Source organism: Anolis sagrei, chromosome 5, assembly GCF_037176765.1.
Source record: "Anolis sagrei isolate rAnoSag1 chromosome 5, rAnoSag1.mat, whole genome shotgun sequence".
Classification (NCBI taxonomy): Eukaryota; Metazoa; Chordata; class Lepidosauria; order Squamata; family Dactyloidae; genus Anolis; species Anolis sagrei.
The window spans coordinates 86,162,542-86,182,376 of record NC_090025.1 but is presented as its reverse complement, the minus strand read 5'-3'; the positions used below and the strand labels follow the sequence as shown (position 1 = coordinate 86,182,376).

General features: G+C 44.3%; 1 protein-coding gene across 15 annotated transcripts in view; it reads left to right on the top strand.

The window, feature by feature from the left end:
• MAGI2 (membrane associated guanylate kinase, WW and PDZ domain containing 2) overlaps positions 1-19,835 on the top strand; it is a 1,143,898-nt gene that overhangs the window by 1,070,283 nt on the left and 53,780 nt on the right. For all 15 annotated transcript variants that reach the window (XM_067468832.1, XM_067468841.1, XM_067468833.1 and 12 more), the window contains one exon: positions 14,113-14,256. In XM_067468832.1, coding sequence (XP_067324933.1) covers positions 14,113-14,256 — 144 coding nt within the window. The remainder of the gene's footprint in view (positions 1-14,112; positions 14,257-19,835) is intronic.

Here is a 19,835-nt window from a genome sequence, read left to right as displayed (position 1 = left end):
ACAACAGGAACTCACGAGGCTGGAGCCCGGGACCCAAAGGTGAGAGTTTGGCAAGGCAAAGAGTAAGGTCCCATTTGGACACTTTGCTTCCTGCAACTAGATGTGCCAACAGAACTCCCTTATATCTTAAAGCTCATTGTCAGAGCTTGATGAGCTCCCCACCCTTTCATCATTGCTATCACCTGCTTCCAAGTCTGCCGCTGAATGCCCATCTCTCCACCTTTGCCAATTACTATCAGGGGTCAGATTCTGCCAAGAATCACCTGGCTGCCAGTCCCCCATGAACCCCTCGAACTCCTCGCTGGAAGTGGGCTGGTTGCAGATGTCTCTTATATTCTGTACCCGAGTCCAATCCAATTCCTCCCCTTCCATGTCACTTCCAGACCCCAAATCCCCCTCAAAGCCCAAAAAGTCCTCCTCAGAAGTGGGTTCCCTAAGTAACTCCCGAATACACTTCCTCTGTGCTTCTCCTTCAGATTCTGGCTCACAAACAGTCCTTTTAACACCTCTAGGTGCTTCCCCATTCCCCATGTCGTAATCTGAGAAGCCCATAAACGTATCACTGTCGCTTGGTGCCAGGAGGATCTCTCTAACGTGTTGACGCTGCCTTTCACTCTCTGACTCCCGAGGAGACCTTTCCCCACTGATACTAGGAGTAGCAGCTCTGTCAGGACGCTGAGCTACAACACTTACTTTGCGTAATGGGTTGAGCCGCCCCTGGGCTGGGAGCTCCATGGGGTTGTGTGGCCACCTCTGTAGCAACAAAAATTGACACAGATATGGCTTACTGTCCAACAGGGACAAACCAAGTTAGGCTCAAAGGGACAGTTGAGGCTCTTCCCCACGACTGTAGCAGGATGAGAACAGGCTATGTAGCTACACCTCCAGGCAAGTTCCACATTAAGTGGCTCATGTAGATGGGCCCTAAAACTCAAACTGCAAAACAATTTCAACTGTCTATGGTTCTTTTTACCCAGGATTCTTCTAACCTGACATTCGAGTAACACAATAATTGATCATTTTTTAATTTATTAAAAGTCTTTTTCAGTCCCCACAGAACCCATGACTTGCAAGCAGGAAGTTCATAATTCACTCCATGGTACTTTCACTTAAAAGGGGAACTTTGGAAAGATATCTGCCTGAAGTTAGAGTAGATTTCTTTATTTATTTATTTGCTTTACTTCTATACCGCCTTTCTCAGCCGAAATGGTGACTCAAGGCGGTTTACATAATAAAGGTTATCACAACAATATCGAAAAAGGTAATTAAAACACATTATACGCAACATACAAGGTCAAAAAACAATCATTATCATAATTGCAGTATCTCAGCAACAAATCAGAATCCGTAATCATAATCCTTTATACCAATTCCTATGTTCAGTTGTACCATCTTCCTGTATTCCATTGCACTATTTAGCCAACCGCTTGTTCATAAAGCCAAGTCTTGACCTTCCTCCGGAACACCAGCAGTGAAGGGGCCTGTCTGATGTCCACAGGTAGGGCATTCCACAGCCAAGGGGCCACCACCGAGAAGGCCCTGTCCCTCGTCCCCACCAAACGCGCCTGCGATGCGGGCGGGACTGAGAGCAGGGCCTCCCCGGACAATCTTAATGTCCTAGTCGGTTCATAGGTGGAGATGCGTTCGGAGAGGTAAGTAGGGCCGGAACCGTTTAGGGCTTTATAGGCTAAAGCCAGCACCTTGAATTGTGCCCGGTAGCAGATTGGCAGCCAGTGGAGCTGGCGCAACAGAGGAGTGGTGTGCTCCCTGAGTGCCGCTCCTGTTAGCAACCTGGCTGCCGAACGTTGGACCATTTGAAGATAAGAGTGATAATGAATTGCTGCGTTTGTTCATACTAACAGCTACTAAGGAGGCTGTTCAGGTCCTAATACTGTGAGAGTGGTCCACTCTCCAGTATTAAAAAACTCAAAAATTACAACAGCAAAACAACAAAGAGTAAACAATCAGGCACATCAAATCACCTCTCAAAGAAAGATTCCCCCAGGCACTTCCATGCCATTAAATGCTAATTAAGGTGATCAGTTGAAACATTCACACCTAGCTCCAGCAGACAAAAGTCCTTTGTCCCACCCAGGTCTTTCCACAGAGACATAAACCCATTTTCCTACTTCCAACAGACCTCACTACCTCAGAGGATGCTTGCCATAGATGCAGGCGAAACGTCAGGAGAAAATGCCTCTAGAACATGGCCATATAGCCCGGAAAACCTACAACAACCCAGTGATTCCGGCCATGAAAGCCTTCGACAATACAATAGTATTGCTCTTTCATTTGCTTTTTTCTGAATGGAAGCAATAGGTACCTACAATACATAGATATATAAACCTATTTTCCTAGTTTATTTATTTATTTATTTATTTATTTATTTATTTGCTACGCTTATATACCGCAATTCTCAGCCTACTGGTGACTCATTGCGGTGTACAACATAGAAAAACAGGTGCAAGATACAACAACAATTAAAATAATCCACAATACATAATTATCAAAACATCTCATCAAAACATCAACCTTACTACAATACCATTCCGAGTCGTCTCATTGTCAAATTCACAATCCGATACCATTCCATTATTCCATTCCTATGGTCAGGTTACCAGTCATTGCACTTCTATTCAAAAGCCTTCTTAAACAACCAGGTCTTCAGCTTCCTGCGGAAAATCAACAGGGAGGGGGCTAGCCTGATGTCTACGGGAAGGGTGTTCCACAGCCGAGGAGCCACCACCGAGAAGGCCCTATCTCTCGTCCCCGCCAGCTGTGCTTGTGACGCAGGCGGGATCGAGAGCAGGGCCTCCCCGGAAGATCTCAAAGTCCTCGTGGGCTCATAGGCCGAGAGGCGGTTAGTTAGGTATCTTGGGCCGGAACCGTTTAGGGCTTTATAGGCCAGTGCCAGCACCTTGAATTGAGCCCGGTAGCAGATCGGCAGCCAGTGGAGCTGGTACAGCAGGGGGTTGTATGCTCCCTGCGCCCTGCTCCTGTTAGTATCATGGCTGCCTCACGTTGGACCAGTTGGAGCTTCCGGGCCGTCTTCAAGGGCAACCCCACGTAGAGAGCGTTGCAGTAGTCCAAACGGGATGTAACCAGAGCGTGGTTCCAACAGATCTCACTACCTCTGAGGATGCTTGCCATAGATGCAGGCAAAACATCAGGAGAAAATGCCTCTAGAACATGGCCATATAGCCCGGAAAACCTAAAACAACTGAGTGATTCCAGCCATGAAAGCCTTCAACAATACAATAGTATTGCTCTTTCATTTGCTTTTTTCTGAATGGAAGCAATAGGTACCTACAATACAAACATTTTGTATAGACCTCTTGAGATTTCAAAAACAGCTTTGGTTATAATATGTGGATGTTGATGTGTGTGAACCAAGGTCTCACTGCGTGCATTTAACTCCTTTTGCAGACATAGCACAACTCAATTAATTGCAGCCAGTTTTTATATATATATATTAAAAAATAGTTAAGAAAGCCTCTTTCTTGCATACAAATAGTTTAGGCAGCCTCACCAAGTAGATGGTGTAAACACAAAGCAGATGGACTCGCTGCATAAATGCGGTCGCTTCTGTGACTGCTTTAGACGGAGACTGCTTGTAATTAGGAAATCATAAAACTCCCTGCAAAAACACTCAGGGGAAGCTACTGTTTGTTCAAAAGGTCGTCCGTGTGCGTGTCCTTGCATTGTGATTGAAATTATGCAAGTCGACGCTATCGCTGCATAAATTGAACAGGTGCCTCTCTTCGCAGAACGCTTGGAGCCTGACATTTTCAGTCTCGACTGTCTAATGACTCCATCCTTAGACATAAATACTGGGGATGCGGGAGACAGAACAAGCAGATACAGCAGTGGGCCAAATGTTTATAATGCACATTAAGCAAGCGGGGTGCATTCAGATGTGCGCTGTTTCACGTCATTATGCAAGGGTCAGACCATATTAAAGGTGGTTAAGCATGGATTCAGCTCCTGTTTTGTTTTACACTTGCATTCAATAGGGAAAGTAGTGAGTCACCTTCAGAACAATTTGACTCTCCAAGGATTAGTTTGCGCTATGCTACTCTGCTGCTGAGTATGCATGCCCAGTGTGGAACACATCTCACCACACTAAAACAGTAGATGTGGCTCTTAATGAGACATGCTGCATTATCACAGGGTGTCTGCGCCCCACACCACTGGAGAAATTGCACTGCTTAGCCGGTATTGCACCACCTGACATCCGCCAGGAAGTAGCAGCCAATAGTGAAAGGACCAAGGCAGAGACATCTCCAGCTCATCCCCTGTTTGGGTATCAGCCAGCACATCAACGACTTAAATCAAGACATAGTTTTCTTAGATCTACAGAGACACTCGCTGGAACACCCCAGCAAGCGAGAGTCCAAAAGTGGCAGGCCCAAACCCAGCACCTCAATTCATGGGTGATACCAGATGAGAGACTCCCCCCTGGGCACTCAGAAGACTGGGCGACTTGGAAGGCGCTGAACAGACTGCGCTCTGGCACCACGAGATGCAGAGCCAATCTTAAGAAATGGGGCTACAGGGTGGAATCCTCGGCATGCGAGTGCGGAGAAGAACAAACCACTGACCACCTGCTGCAATGCACCCTGAGCCCTGCCACATGCACAATAGAGGACCTTCTTGTGGCAACCCCAGAGGCACTCCAAGTGGCCAGATACTGGTCAAAGGACATTTAACCAAATACCAAATTTGCAAAATCTGTGTGGTTTTTTTTCTTTTTTTCCTTTTTAATCTCTGTGTTTGTTTTGCTCTGTTGGAATTGTAATACAATGGTTGCTGACAACACGATAAATATATATAGTTTGAAACATTAACAACCTTAGATATGCAGATGATACCACTTTGATGGCTGAAAGCGAGGAGGAGCTGAGGAGCCTTCCAACCAAGGTGAAAGAAGAAAGTGCAAAAGCTGGATTGCAGTTAAACATCAAAAAAACTAAGTTTCTGATTGGGTTTGTGGTGGGATGTTACTTTGACAGGAGGAATGATGAGAAACTGAGCCTCTTCAGAAACAAAAGCAAATTATATCACAGGGAACTGAAACCTGGAGAAGAAGTCACATAGAAATAATGTTTCAAATGAGATGATTGTGTCATCGAGTGAAACAAAAAATGTTAGTCCCAGGCCATCTATTAAATTCATCATCCCGAGCTCTGGGAAAGAATCCCACTGGAGCATTGCAGCACACCCAAATACCTGGGAGTCACTCTGGACCGTGTTCTGACCTACAAGAAGCACTGCCTGAATATCAAGCAGAAAGTGGGCGCTAGAAACAATACCATACGAAAGCTGACTGGCACAACCTGGGGATCACAACCAGACACAGTGAAGACATCTGCCCTTGCGCTATGCTACTCTGCTGCTGAGTATGCATGCCCAATGTGGAACACATCTCACCACACTAAAACAGTGGATGTGCTCTTAATGAGACATGCCGCATTATCATGGGGTGTCTGCGCCCTACACTACTGGAGAAATTACACTGCTTAGCCGGTATTGCATCACCTGACATCCACCGGAAAGTATTTTATTTATTTATTTCAAAGTTTTCTATACCGAGCTTCTCACCTCTTAGAGGGACTCAGCCCGGTTTACAACCATAAAAACATACAATCAGTAAAATATCATAGTCCATAATTACAATAACACATTTAAAATAACAACTATATTTAAAACTACGGTGGTCAGTCGTCATATTAAAACAAGTATACCTCATCTTCCATCCACAATCCTAGGGTGCTGTCTCATTCATCGAAAGCCTGTCTCCACAACCACGTCTTCACCTGTTTCCTGAATGTCAGGATAGACGGGGCGGTTCTGACATCCAGTGGGAGAGAGTTCCAGAGTTGCGGGGCCACCACCGAGAAGGCCCTGTCCCTCGTCCCCACCAGGCGCGCTTGTGAGGCTGGTGGGACCGAGAGCAGGGCCCCTCCAGACGATCTTAGTAATCTTGATGGTTCGTAGGGGAGAATACGTTTGGAGAGGTAAACAGGGCCGAAGTCGTTTAGGGCTTTATAGGTTAACACCAGCACTTTGAATTGTGCTCGGAAGCTAATTGGCAGCCAGTGGAGCTGGTGTAACAGTGGAGTGGTGTGCTCCCTGTACCCAGCACCCGTTAGTAATCTGGCTGCCGAGCGTTGGACTTGCTGCAGCGTCCGGGCAGTCTTCAGAGGCAACCCCATGTAGAGAGCGTTGCAGTAATCTAAGCGGGATGTAACCAAAGCATGGACTACCATGGCCAAGTCAGACTTCCCAAGGTAGCAGCCAATAGTGAAAGGACCAGGGCAGTGACATCTCCAGCTCATCGCTTGTTTGGGTACCAGCCAGCACGTCAACGACTTAAATCAAGAAATAGTTTTCTTAGATCTACAGAGACACTGGCTGGAACACCTCAGCAAGCGAGAGTTCAAAAGTGGCAGGCTCAAACCCAGCACCTCAATCCGTGGGTGATACCAGATGAGAGACTCCCCCTGGGCACACAGAGGACTGGGCAACTTGGAAGGCACTGAACAGACTGCACTCTGGCACCACAAGATGCACACAGGGAGGGATTATATAGTGTATCATGTATATGTTTAAAAATACTACCCTGAGATTCAGAAGGAGAAGGAAACATTATATTTGGAAATCATGCATAAATAGATATTTAACATATTACCAGAGAAGCATTTTATATTCTCCTAATCTTTGCAACTGTATCAGTAATCCACATTTGAAATAGTCAGATTTAAAGGGATTTGCATCCTAACCTGGTAACAATTTCTTAGAAACTGTGTCAGTCTCTTTTTCCCCTCTCCGTTTGATTTTATCTGTGTGGATTTATCTTCTTATGTCAAATCTTAATAAGCCATTAATATTGTTTTGCAATAACAGCATATTTTGTGATACTGACTTTTCAAGGCTGTGGATGTACTCTATCCCAGCGGCTGATATCCTAAGCCAGGAGTCCTCAAATTTAGGGGGCACCTGCTCGACTCCACGGCCATTGTACTGTGGAGTCCCGCAGGGTTCAGTTTTGTCCCCTATGTTGTTTAACATATACATGAAGCCGTTGGGAGAGATCATCCGGAGTTTTGGGGTACGATGTCATCTGTACGCAGATGATGTCCAACTCTATCACTCTTTTCCACCTGCCACTAAGGAGGCTGTTCAGGTCATGAACCGGTGCTTGGCCGCTGTCACGGACTGGATGAGGGACAACAGATTGAAACTAAATCCAGACAAGACAGAGGTACTCCTGGTCAGTCGTAAGACCGAACAGGGTACGGGGTTACAGCCTGTGCTGGATGGGGTCACACTCCCCCTAAAAGCACAGGTACGCAGTCTGGGAGTTCTCCTGGATTCATCGCTGAGCCTGGAACCCCAGGTTTCAGCGGTGGTCAGGGGAGCATTCACACAATTAAAACTTGTGCGCCAGCTGCATCCGTACCTTGGGAAGGCTGACTTGGCCACGGTAGTACACGCTTTGGTTACATCCCGCTTAGATTACTGCAACACTCTCTACGTGGGGTTGCCTCTGAAGACTGCCCGGAAGCTGCAGCAAGTACAACGCGCAGCAGCCAGATTACTAACGGGTGCTGGGTACAGGGAGCACACCACTCCGCTGTTACTCGAACTCCACTGGCTGCCGATTAGCTTCCGAGCACAATTCAAAGTGCTGGTGTTAACCTATAAAGCCCTAAACGACTCCGGCCCTGTTTACCTCTCCGAACGTATTCTCCCCTATGAACCATCAAGACCACTAAGATCATCCGGAGGGGCCCTGCTCTCGGTCCCACCGCTTGCACAAGCACGGCTGGTGGGGACGAGGAACAGGGCCTTCTCGATGGTGGCCCCTCGACTTTGGAACTCCCTGCCATTAGAGATCAGAACTGCCCCCTCCCTCATGACGTTCAGGAAACTAAAAAAGACCTGGTTGTGGAACGCGGCATTTGACAACTGATTTAATTCTTTGCCCACATGAAAGGAGGATGATGAATGGGATTGTGATGGTGTTGGACGATTTGGCTCTTTTAACTGTGATGATAATGTTTTAATGTGTATGGTGCTGATATTTTAATCGTGGTATGAAGTGGCATTGTGTTGTTATTGTATATTCTTTGTATGTTAACACATGTTGTGAACCGGTCCGAATCCCTCTTTGAAGGTGAGAGGGTCGGTATATAAAACCTCGAAATAAATAAATAAATAAACCAAGGATTGGTTCAGACTGTTGGGGGGTGGGGGAGACTATCATTTGGTAAGAAATGAACCAATTCCTATGCACACTGCACATATTTCATTTGTAGTGCCAAAAACATGAAAGAACAATACAATATTTAAAACAAAGAACAATTTTAAACATTAACCTACCAGTATTTCAGTGGTATGTGTTGGCCTGCTTTTGGCAGGTGAGATTAGGATTGTTGTTTTTGTGTTCCTTCAAGTCATTTCAGACTTTGTTGTTCATTCGTTCAGTCATCTCCGACTCTTCGTGACCTCATGGACCAGCCCACGCCAGAGATCCCTGTCGGCCGTCACCACCCCCAGCTCCTTCAAGGTCAGTCCAGTCACTTCAAGGATGCCATCCATCCATCTTGCCCTTGGTCGGCCCCTCTTCCTTTTTCCTTCCACTTTCCCCAGCATAATTGTCTTCTCTAGGCTTTCCTGTCTCCTCATGATGTGGCCAAAGTACTTCAACTTTGTCTCTAGTATCCTTCCCTCCAATGAGCAGTCGGGCTTTATTTCCTGGAGGATGGACTGGTTGGATCTTCTCGCAGTCCAAGGCACTCTCAGAACTTTCCTCCAGCACCACAGCTCAAAAGCATCGATCTTCCTTCGCTCAGCCTTCCCTAAGGTCCAGCTCTCACATCTGTAGGTTACTACAGGGAATACCATGGCTTTGACTAGGCGGATCTTTGTTGCCAGTGTGATGTCTCTACTCTTTACTATTTTATGGAGATTGGACATTGCTCTAACTGGACATTAGATTGGGTAGCCCTAAATCTAAAGTTTAGGGCAGGAGGTGGGTAAATTACCTTGGAGGGTCGCATCTGCCCCACAGGCCTTAATTTGAGCACCCCAGTCCTACGTACTAACCTGTACATTGATATCACAATAAATACACCATGACAAGAGACTCCGAGTTTTGCACATTGCATCACTATCCTTTCTATGCCATGGACCATATTCTGGTGGACCGTATTTCCCATATGAGCTTCTCTGGATCTTTGGAGCTGCTCCTGGCTCGCCAATTACTAGTGGAGCCAGAGGGGAAGGGAAGGAAGGTAAAGTGGTCTCCTCCACCAGCACCTTCTCTGATCATGAAGGTAAATAACTTGAGCTGGAATTTATTTTTCCACTTGAAATTATATTAATATCATTAATAATTCTTGATAATAATTCTTGATATTAATAATGAAATTGATAATTATTAATAATAATTAATCATTCTCGCTAAAACAGTAGATGTGGCTCTTAATGAGACATGCCGCATGATCACGGGGTGTCTGCGCCCTACACCACTGGAGAAATAGACTGGTTATGATTCCACTATGAGACGAAGCGGATTTTTAGTGTGTCTGTAATTGTTGTTAGTCTATATGTTGTTGAAACTGGCTTTTGTAATTGTCTTTTATGTGTACTGTACACCGCCATGAGTCGCCCTTATGGGCTGAGAATGGCGGTTAATAAGTGCATCAAATAAATAAATAAATAAATAAATAAATAAATAAATAAAATTACACTGTTAAGCTGGTATTGCACCACCTGACATCCGCCGGGAAGTACCAGCCAATAGTGAAAGGACCAAGGCAGAATCATCTCCAGCTCATCCCCTGTTTGGGTATCAGCCAGCACGTCAATGACTTAAATCAAGAAATAGTTTTCTAAGATCTACAGAGACACTCGCTGGAACACCTCAGCAAGCAAGAGTCCAAAAGTGGCAGGCTCAAACCCAGAACCTCAATCAATGGCTGATACCAAATGAGAGACTCCCCCCTGGGCACACAGAAAACTAGGCGACTTGGAAGGCGCTGAACAGACTGCTCTCTGGCACCACGAGATGCAGAGCCAACCTTAAGAAATGGGGCTACAAAGTGGAATCCATGACATGCGAGTGTGGAGAAGAGCAAACTACAGACCATCTGCTGCGATGCAACCTGAGCCCTGCTACATGCACAATGGAGGACCTCCTAATAGTAACACCAGAGGCACTCCAAGTGGCCAGATACTGGTCAAAGGACATTTAATCAACTACCAAGCTTGCAAACTTTGTGTTTTGTTTGTTTGTTTGTTAAAAGCAGCTGAGATTATGATTGTTGTTTTTGTGTTCCTTCAAGTCATTTCAGACTTAGGGTAGCCCTAAATCTAAAGTTTAGGGCAGGGGGTGCGTAAATTACCTTGGAGGGCCGCATCTGGCTGGGTGGCGCAGCTGGCTGAGTGTCAGCTGCATTAAGATCACTCTGACCAAAAGGTCATAAGTTCGAAGCCAGCCCGGGTTGGAGTGGGTTTCCAACCAATTGTGTAGCCTGTTGTCAACCTTTGCAACCTGAAAGACAGTTGCATCTGTCAAGTAGGAACATTAGGTACCACCTTAAAGTGTGGGGAGGCTAAATTAACTGATTTATGAGGCCATAAAGAAGACTCCAGCAAAGCATTCCAGCGGGGAAGCACGCGGGGAATGCGGAAGTGCTTCATCAGCGTCGCAGATGGACGATGAAAGCGACAGCTCCCCTGGTGGCCAGAAAAAGTTAAATAGTCTCTGTCTATGTCTGTATTTGTTTGTATGTCAAAAATTGGCATTGAATATTTGCCATATATGTGTACACTGTAATCCGCCCTGAGTCCCCTGCGGGGTGAGAAGGGTGGAATATAAAAGCTGTAAATAAATAATAAAATAAATAAATAAATAATGCAATGCAACTGTTTGGTTTGCTCCTGACACAATAAATAAATAAATAAATAAATAAATAAATAAATAAATAGATAGATAAAATAGATATTCATAATTCTGTTTTAATAATCTGGCTGTATATTTTAACTGTATTATAATTATTTTTAAAATTTTACCTACTTTGAGCCCCAATCTCAAAATAGCCCAAAGGATGATGGTGATGATTTTTTAAAAGCAAAGGATTTTTGATTCCTAGTTTGTAGAAACATTGTTTGAAGCTGACTGGTTTTGAATACATTATTATTGAAACTCACCACGGTTTGCTAAACTTGGATGATATAACTAAAGGAAAAATGAAAGCTTGGATGATACAACAAATTGTGGGATGAAAACTAGAAGGGAAAACTAGCTTTCTCCTCATGCCAGCCATGCCAGATGAGAAGCAGCAGTGATGGGAAAGAGTACATAAAGTTGCTTTTTGCCTAAACTCATTCCTGTCACCATAAATTGTGAAGTAACACTAAGATTTACTGGTTGGGGCGTCACAATAAATTATGATTTACTGTGATGTCCAAACCAATAAATCTTGGCCTAACTTCTGACAGTTACCAGATGGCAACAGTATACCCACCTCTACTCCTCCACAATCCGGATTGTGTGACAAAGGCACTGTAGAAAGTTCTAAGTGTGACAATCACATTTTCATACATCTTTACCCTAAAAAGGCGGAGTGGAAAGGGCTTTTCCAAGGATTTGTATATTTGGAACTCCATGTGGAGTAAAGGCAGTCCCCAAGTTACAAACATCTGACTTACAAATGACTCATAGTTAAGAACAGAGGATAGATAGCAGGATGTGAGAGAAATCTACCCCTAGGAAGTGAAATTCACTCCTGAAAGAATTATCATGGAGTGAAAGGTATCTCCACTGAAGCTTTCTCAACAATCCTTGTTTCCACAACAAGCCATTTTTTTCAAAATCCAATTCTCACAGGGACAGGAAGTGATGTGGTCTGAACTGCAGCACAGAGCGAACAAATGCAGTGGTGTTATCTATCTATCTATCTATCTATCTATCTATCTATCTATCTATCTATCTATCTAAAAATGCTCTGTGCGTAATGAGTACCTTAAAAACAAAAGAACCAATGAACGAAATTACACCAAATTTGGCAACAAAACGTCTCACAACACAAGAAGTGACCATCACTCAAAAAATTATGATTTTGTCATTTGAGAGTTGTAGTTGCTGGGATTTAAAGTTCACCCCGGGGCGGCTCAAACCATTACGCAAAGTAAGCATTCGCGGTATACTTGATTTTGCCCAGGGGTGCTCTTGAGGCACTCTTGGAGGAAAATAGACCTTGACATATGCGAGTTGTAGTTACTGGGATGTATAGATCACCTACAATCAAAGAGCATTCTGAACTCCACCAATGATGGAATTGAACCAAATATGGCACACAGAACTCCCATGATGAACAGAAAATATATATCAGTGATTGGTTGGGGGGGGGGGGGGGCACCAAAATACTGTTTGCTTACCGTTGGAAATTACCTAGGGCCGCCTCTGAGTTCACCTATAATCAAAGAGCATGCTGAACTCCACCAACAATGAAATTGAACCAAATTGAGCTTGGCACACAGGACTCCCCTGACAAATAGAAAACACTAGAAGGGTTTGGTGGGCATTGACCTTGAGTTTTGGAGTTCTAGTTCACCTACATCTAGAGAGCACTGTAGACTCAAACAATGATGGATCTGGACCAAACTTGGCGCAAATACTCAATATGCCCAAATATAAACACAGATGGAGTTTGGGGGGGAATAGACCTTGACATTTGGGAGTTGTAGTTACTGGGATTTATAGTTCACCTACAATCAAGGAGCATTCTGAACCCTACCAACAACAGAATTGGGGCAAACTTCCCACACAGAACCTTCATGACCAACAGAAAATACTGTGTTTTCTGGTGGTCTTTGGCGACCCTTCTGATGCCCCCTCACAACCCCCTCCAGGGGTCCCAAACCTCAGGTTGAGAAATTCTGCCTTAAGGCCATCCAGTCCAACTCCCTTCACCAGGGCAAGAAAACACAAAGCCCTCCTGACAAAGAGCCATCCAGCCATTCACACACATATATGTATAAGACAGATGCAGTATCAAAGATTCGACAGGGACCCCTAAAGAAGGACAATGATATGTTGCATGTTCCAGAGTAGGCAAACCAGACAATCTCCACATCAACACTGGCAAAGAAACAGTAAGAAATACTGTTTGTTCACAAGCATAAAGACATTACATATATTAGAAACCAACACTTTCTCATTATTTAATTTCCAGATCACCAAACTGGGCCACAGCAACGCATGGCAGGGGACCGCTAGTATGTTATAGATAGATAGATAGATAGATAGATAGATGGATGGATGGATGGATGGATGGATGGATGGATAGATGGATCAGCTGGATTTACACTTTAAAATGTACCTGTTCTGAATTACATACAGGGGACCGCTAGTGGCAGGGGACCACTAGTATGTTATAGATGGATGGATGGATGGATGGATAGATAGATAGATCAGCTGGATTTACACTTAAAAATGTACCTGTTCTGAATTACATACAGGGGACCACTAGTGGCAGGGGACTGCTAGTATGTTATAGATAGATAGATAGATAGATAGATAGATAGATAGATAGATCAGTTGGATTTACACTTAAAAATGTACCTCTTCTGAATTACATAAAAATTCAACTTAAGAACAAACCTACAGAACCTTGTTTTGTAATTTGGAGACTGCCAGTACTTCACATTGGGCACTCCCCATAATACCAGGGATGCTACCACTTAGTTGGTATATTAATTGGTCTATAGCAGGAGGCCACATCAGCCTTATGGTTGTCTTCAAAGGGCCATTTATCATTGTTAGACTGCATGAATATGACTATGTTACCCTTCTTTGAAAGCCTCACGGGCCAGATTCAGCCTGCGGGCCTTGCGTTTGATATGTGCAGTCTATAGACAGCAAATCCCTTTGAGTCTGTGTGCATGCTTTCATTTCAATGAGTTATGAATTTGGAGTCTGGACTTCATTAAAGGAAAGAAATGCTGTTGCCAATAAAATCCGTTTTCCTTGTGTTTTTTTCCATGTATTCAAATGATATTGAAAATCAAGTAATCTGTTTCCTTACGTTTCCTCCGCAGGATTTTGATTATTTTACTGTCGACATGGAGAAGGGAGCCAAAGGCTTTGGATTCAGTATTCGAGGAGGGCGAGAGTACAAAATGGATCTCTACGTGTTGAGGTTGGCAGAAGATGGGCCAGCGATAAGAAACGGAAGGATGAGGGTAAGATAAATTAAGGAGTTTTGACAGTAAGCTCTACTGATCAAAGTAAAAGTTCATTTCCAAGTAAATATGCAGCTGCTCAAGCTGCAGTCTTCTGGATACTTAATGGCTCATCAGAATGAGAAAGGGCTCTGTCCCCAAGCAAGCGAGGCCCATTCCACTCCACATACCCTGAGTCCCTTAAGGGGACCCAATAATTTATCAGTGCCAGGGAGATGTTGGGATTCATCGAAGGCCTGACTCCACAGCCACGTCTTCACCCGTTTCCTAAATGTTAGGATGGATGGGGCAGTTCTGGCCTCCAGAGGGAGAGAGTTCCAGAGTCGCGGGGCCACCACCGAGAAGGCCCTGTCCCTCGTCCCCACCAGGCGTGCTTGTGAGGCCGGTGGGACCGAGAGCAGGGCCTCTCCAGATGATCTTAATAATCTTGATGGTTCGTAGTGGATCCCTGACCATCCCCCAGAATGGTAAATCACCCATGTATTTCAGTAGTAGAACACAAAACCAACACAACAAAAGGTGGGTGTTGGAGTAGTGCTCCAGGACAGACTGGAGTTGTTGTTTATTCGTTCAGTTGCTTCCGATTCTTCGTGACCTCATGGACCATCCCACGCCAGAGCTCCCTGTTGGCCGTCACCACCCCCAGCTCCTTCAGAGTCAAGCCAGTCACTTCAAGGATACGATACATCCATCTTGCCCTTGGTCAGCCCCTCTTCCTTTTTCCTTCCATTTTCCCCAGCATCATATCTTCTCTAAGATTTCCTGCCTTCTCATGATGTGGCCAAAGTACTTTTGCCTCTGGGAAGTCTGACTTGGCCACAGTAGTCCACGCTCTGGTCACATCCCATATAGACTACTGCAATGCTCTCTACGTGGGGTTGCCTCTGAAGACTGCTCAGAAGCTTCAAATGGTCCAGCGATCAGCAGCCAGAATGCTAACAGGAGCGGCACTCGGGGAGCATACAACTCCTCTGTTGCACCAGCTCAACTGGCTGCCAATTTGCTACCGAGCACAATTCAAAGTGCTGGCTTTAGCCTTTAAAGCCCTAAATGGTTCTGGCCCGACCTACCTGTCCGAACGCATCTCCTCCTATGAACCAGCTAGGACATTAAGATCGTCTGGGGAGGCCCTGCTCTCGATCCCGCCAGCTTCACAAGCACGCCTGGCGGGGACGAGAGACAGGGCCTTCTCAGTGGTGGCCCCTCGGCTGTGGAATGCCCTTCCTACAGAAATCAGATCGCCCCCCTCCCTATTGGCATTCCAGAGGAAAGTGAAGACCTGGCTGTTTGAACAGGCATTTGACTAGGCAGTGCAATTGATTATTGGAACACGGAATAAGGATAATGAGACTGGATTCTGATTCTATCGATGAGACGTGATGGATTTGTTATATTGATGTTTGATGTTTAATTAATTGTTATGCTATTGCTTTTAAATGTCCAATGATTTTGTACTGTGTATATTGAAACTGTTGTTATTAACCGCTCTGAGTCACCTAAGGGCTGAGAAGAGCGGTATACAAATGAAGTAAATAAATAATAAATAATATCCTTCCCTCCAATGAGCAGTCAGGCTTTATTTCCTGAGAGCACACCTAGAATCATAGGATCAAAGAGTTGGGAGAGACCTCATGGGCCATCCAGTCCAACCCCCTGCCAAGAAGCAGGAATATTGCATTCAAATCACCCCTGACAGATGGCCATCCAGCCTCTGTTTAAAAGCTTCCAAAAAAGGAGCCTCCACCACTGAGAACACAGACTTAAATACCCCCTCCATCTGGGTCCCATCAGCCAATGCATTACAACCAATGTTTTGCTTCATTGGCTGGCATTCCCACTTCAGCCCTGTAGACTTCTGTCGATCCTGTAGAAGCTATGTAGACTTCTAGTAAGAAGGAACCAGCCTGATGCAATCACTGGTTTGGGAGAGAATAATAATAATAGTAATCATCATCATCATCATCATCATCTTTATTTATACCCTGCCACTATCTCCCCAATGGGGACTCGGGGCAGCTAACATAAGGCCAAGCCCAAAAAACACATTACAACACAATAAAATACAGAATGCAAAAAACAAAACTTACATCAAAAAATAATCACAGTATGATTTATTTATTTATTTATTTACTATATTTGTATACCACTCTTCTCAGCCCTCGAGCGACTCAGAGCGGTTCACAATAGCAAAATTCAATGCTTAAAACATCATAAAACAGTTAAAAACAATTAAAACAATAGCATTATAGTAATCAATGAAACATCATATCTCATTGTTGTCTCATAGTTAAAATCAAGATCCAGTCTCATCATCCAATTGTTCCATATTCCTATATTCGTTACACTGCCTATTCAAATACCTGCTTGAACAACCAGGTTTTCACTTTCCTCCAAAATGCTAACAGGGAGGGGGCCGATCTAATTTCTGTAGGAAGGGCGTTCCACAGCCGAGGGGCCACCACTGAGAAGGTCCTGTCTCTCATCCCCGTCAGACGTACTTGTGATATTTTATTTATTTATTTATTTATTATTTATATACCGTCCTTCTCACCCCGCAGGGGACTCAGGGCGGATTACAATGTACACATATATGGCAAACATTCAGTGCCAATTTGACACACAACGTATACAGACATACACAGAGGCTATTTAACTTTTTCTGGTTGCCAGGGAAGCTGTTGCTTTCATTGTCCATCTGCGACACTGATGAAGTGCTTCCGCATTCCCTGCATGATTTTGCTGGAGTGCTTTGCTGGAGTCTTTTTTATGGCCTCATAAATTAGTTAATTTAGCCTCCCCACACAAGGTGGTACCTAATTTTCCTACTTGACAGTTGCAACTGTCTTTCGGGTTGCAAAGGTCGACAACAGGCTACACAATTGGTTGGAAGCCCACTCCAACCCGGACTGGCTTCGAACTCATGACCTTTGGTCAGAGTGATCTTAATGCAGCTGACGCTCAGCAAATGAACGTAATATAAAATCGAACAGGATGGGCAGGCCAAATAGATGAGATAAAATGATAAAACCCTGGGTGTGGTAAGAAAAGAAAATGTGTAAGTAAGAGGGCTCAGAAAGGAAAAAACAGTAGGGTATGGCTTTCAGTTTAGGGCAGCGGAAAGTGCCCTAAAATGAGATGCTATCATTCCATTTCCACCCCAAACTACAAATTTCCTGCGTAGTGAGCTGCATATTTGCCCTTTAAGAAAAAGTTTATTGCAAATGAGAAAACTATATATTTGTTTATTTTTGTGGCTGGGAATTATGGGAATGAACTTACAGAACACACCAATAATGCAATAGGTTCTTGTGGGTTTTTTCAGGCTATGTTCTAGAGGCATTTCTCCTGACGTTTCGCCTGCATCTATGGCAAGCATCCTCAGAGGTAGTGAGGTCTGTTGGAATTAGGACAATGGGTTTATATATCTGTGGAATGGCTGGGGTGGGGCAAAGAGCTCTTCCCTGCTGGAGCTAGGTGTGAATGTTTCAACTGACCACCTTCATTAGCATTTGAAGGCCTGGCTGAGCCTGGGAAAATCTTCTGTTGAGATGTGTTAAGATGTGCCTGGTTGGTTCCTCTCTGCTGTTTTGCTGTTGTAATTTTAGAGTTTTTTAATACTGGTAGCCACTCCAGATTTTGTTCATTTTCATGTTCTCTTCCTTTCTGTTGAAATTGTCCACATGCTTGTGGATTTCAATGGCTTCTCTGTGTAGTCTGACATGGTGGTTGTTGGTGTGGTCCAGCATTTCTGTGTTCTCAAATGATATGCTGTGTCCATGCAATAATGAGTAAAAATGAATAGCTTTACTTGAAACCAGTGTTGGAAAAACTCCTTGAGAGACCACCTCCCATATATTACAGGATTATGACAGAATTTTAATTTCATGGAATGGTGTGGATTGCAGTCAGTATATAATCAGCTTTATCTGCTGTAGAAGCATAAGGCTACACGTCTGAGGAAGTTGTCTGACTCAGGTATAAGAGCTCCATAAGAGGCTTTACGTATCTCTAACAGCTATCAACACACGCCAGAAATTGCTGTGGGTTTCATTAAACAGGCAGTTCGTGAACTATGGAAGAACTGCCACTAAAGCTTTTAAGAATGTTGAATCTGAAGAGCACATGGAGCATTTGGAATTGCATTGGGAGATATTTATCCTACCCCATTTAAGTGAATTTTTAGAGGAGCTTCTGATATAATCAGCATGCATTCATAACCCTCCTTTATTTTCAACTGCTTCTTACATCTTTTTATTTACTGCAGAAAACCTGTTAGGGAAAAAAGGCACAGCAGTCTCACAATGCCCTCTGGTTGCTAATATGTGGAGGGCTCCTTCCGAAGATCATAGAATCATAGAATCAAAGAGTTGGAAGAGACCTCATGGGCCATCCAGTCTAACCCCCTGCCAAGAAGCAGGAATATTGCATTCAAATCACGCCTGACAGATGGCCATCCAGCCTCTGTTTTAAAGCCTCCAAAGAAGGAGCCTCCACCACACTCCGGGGCAGAGAGTTCCACTGCTGAACGGCTCTCACAGTCAGGAAGTTCTTCCTCATGTTCAGATGGAATCTCCTTTCTTGTAGTTTGAAGCCATTGTTCCACGTCCTAGTTCCAGCAGATTGGAGGAGGGTCAGCCTCACGTCGATATCTGGCAAGATTCTGGAAAAGATTGTCAAGGAATTGGTCTGCAAACACTTAGAACCAAATGCAGTCGTCGCTAATAGTCAACATGGATTTATCAAAAACAAGTCATGCCAGACTAATCTGATCTCTTTTTTCGATAGAGTTACAAGCTGGGTAGATGCGGGGAATGCCGTGGATGTAGCGTACCTGGATTTCAGTAAGGCCTTTGACAAGGTCCCTCATGACCTTCTGGCAAGGAAACTAGTCCAATGTGGGCTAGGCAAAACTACGGTGAGGTGGATCTGTAATTGGTTAAATGGACGAACCCAGAGGGTGCTCACCAATGCTTCCTCTTCATCCTGGAAAGAAGTGACGAGCGGAGTGCCGCAGGATTCCATCCTGGGCCCGGTCCTGTTCAACATCTTTATTAATGACTTAGATGAAGGGCTAGAAGGCAGGATCATCAAGTTTGCAGACGACACCAAATTGGGAGGGATAGCCAATACTCCAGAGGACAGGAGCAGGATTCAAAACGATCTTGACAGATTAGAGAGATGGGCCAAAACTAACAAAATGAAGTTCAACGGGGACAAATGCAAGATACTCCACTTTGGCAGGAAAAACGAAATGCAAAGATACAGAATGGGGGACAATGCCTGGCTCGAGAGCAGTACATGTGAAAAAGATCTTGGGGTCCTCATGGACAACAAGTTAAACATGAGCCAACAATGTGATGTGGCGGCAAAAATAGCCAATGGGATTTTATTTATTTATTTATTATTTCAAAGTTTTATATACCGACCTTCTCACCTCTTTTGAGGGACTCAGACCGGTTTCCAACCATAAAAAACACATACAATTGGTAAAACATCATAGTTCATATTACAATAACACATTAAAACAACAAATATATTTTGGCCTGCATCAATAGGAGCATAGTGTCTAGATCTAGGGA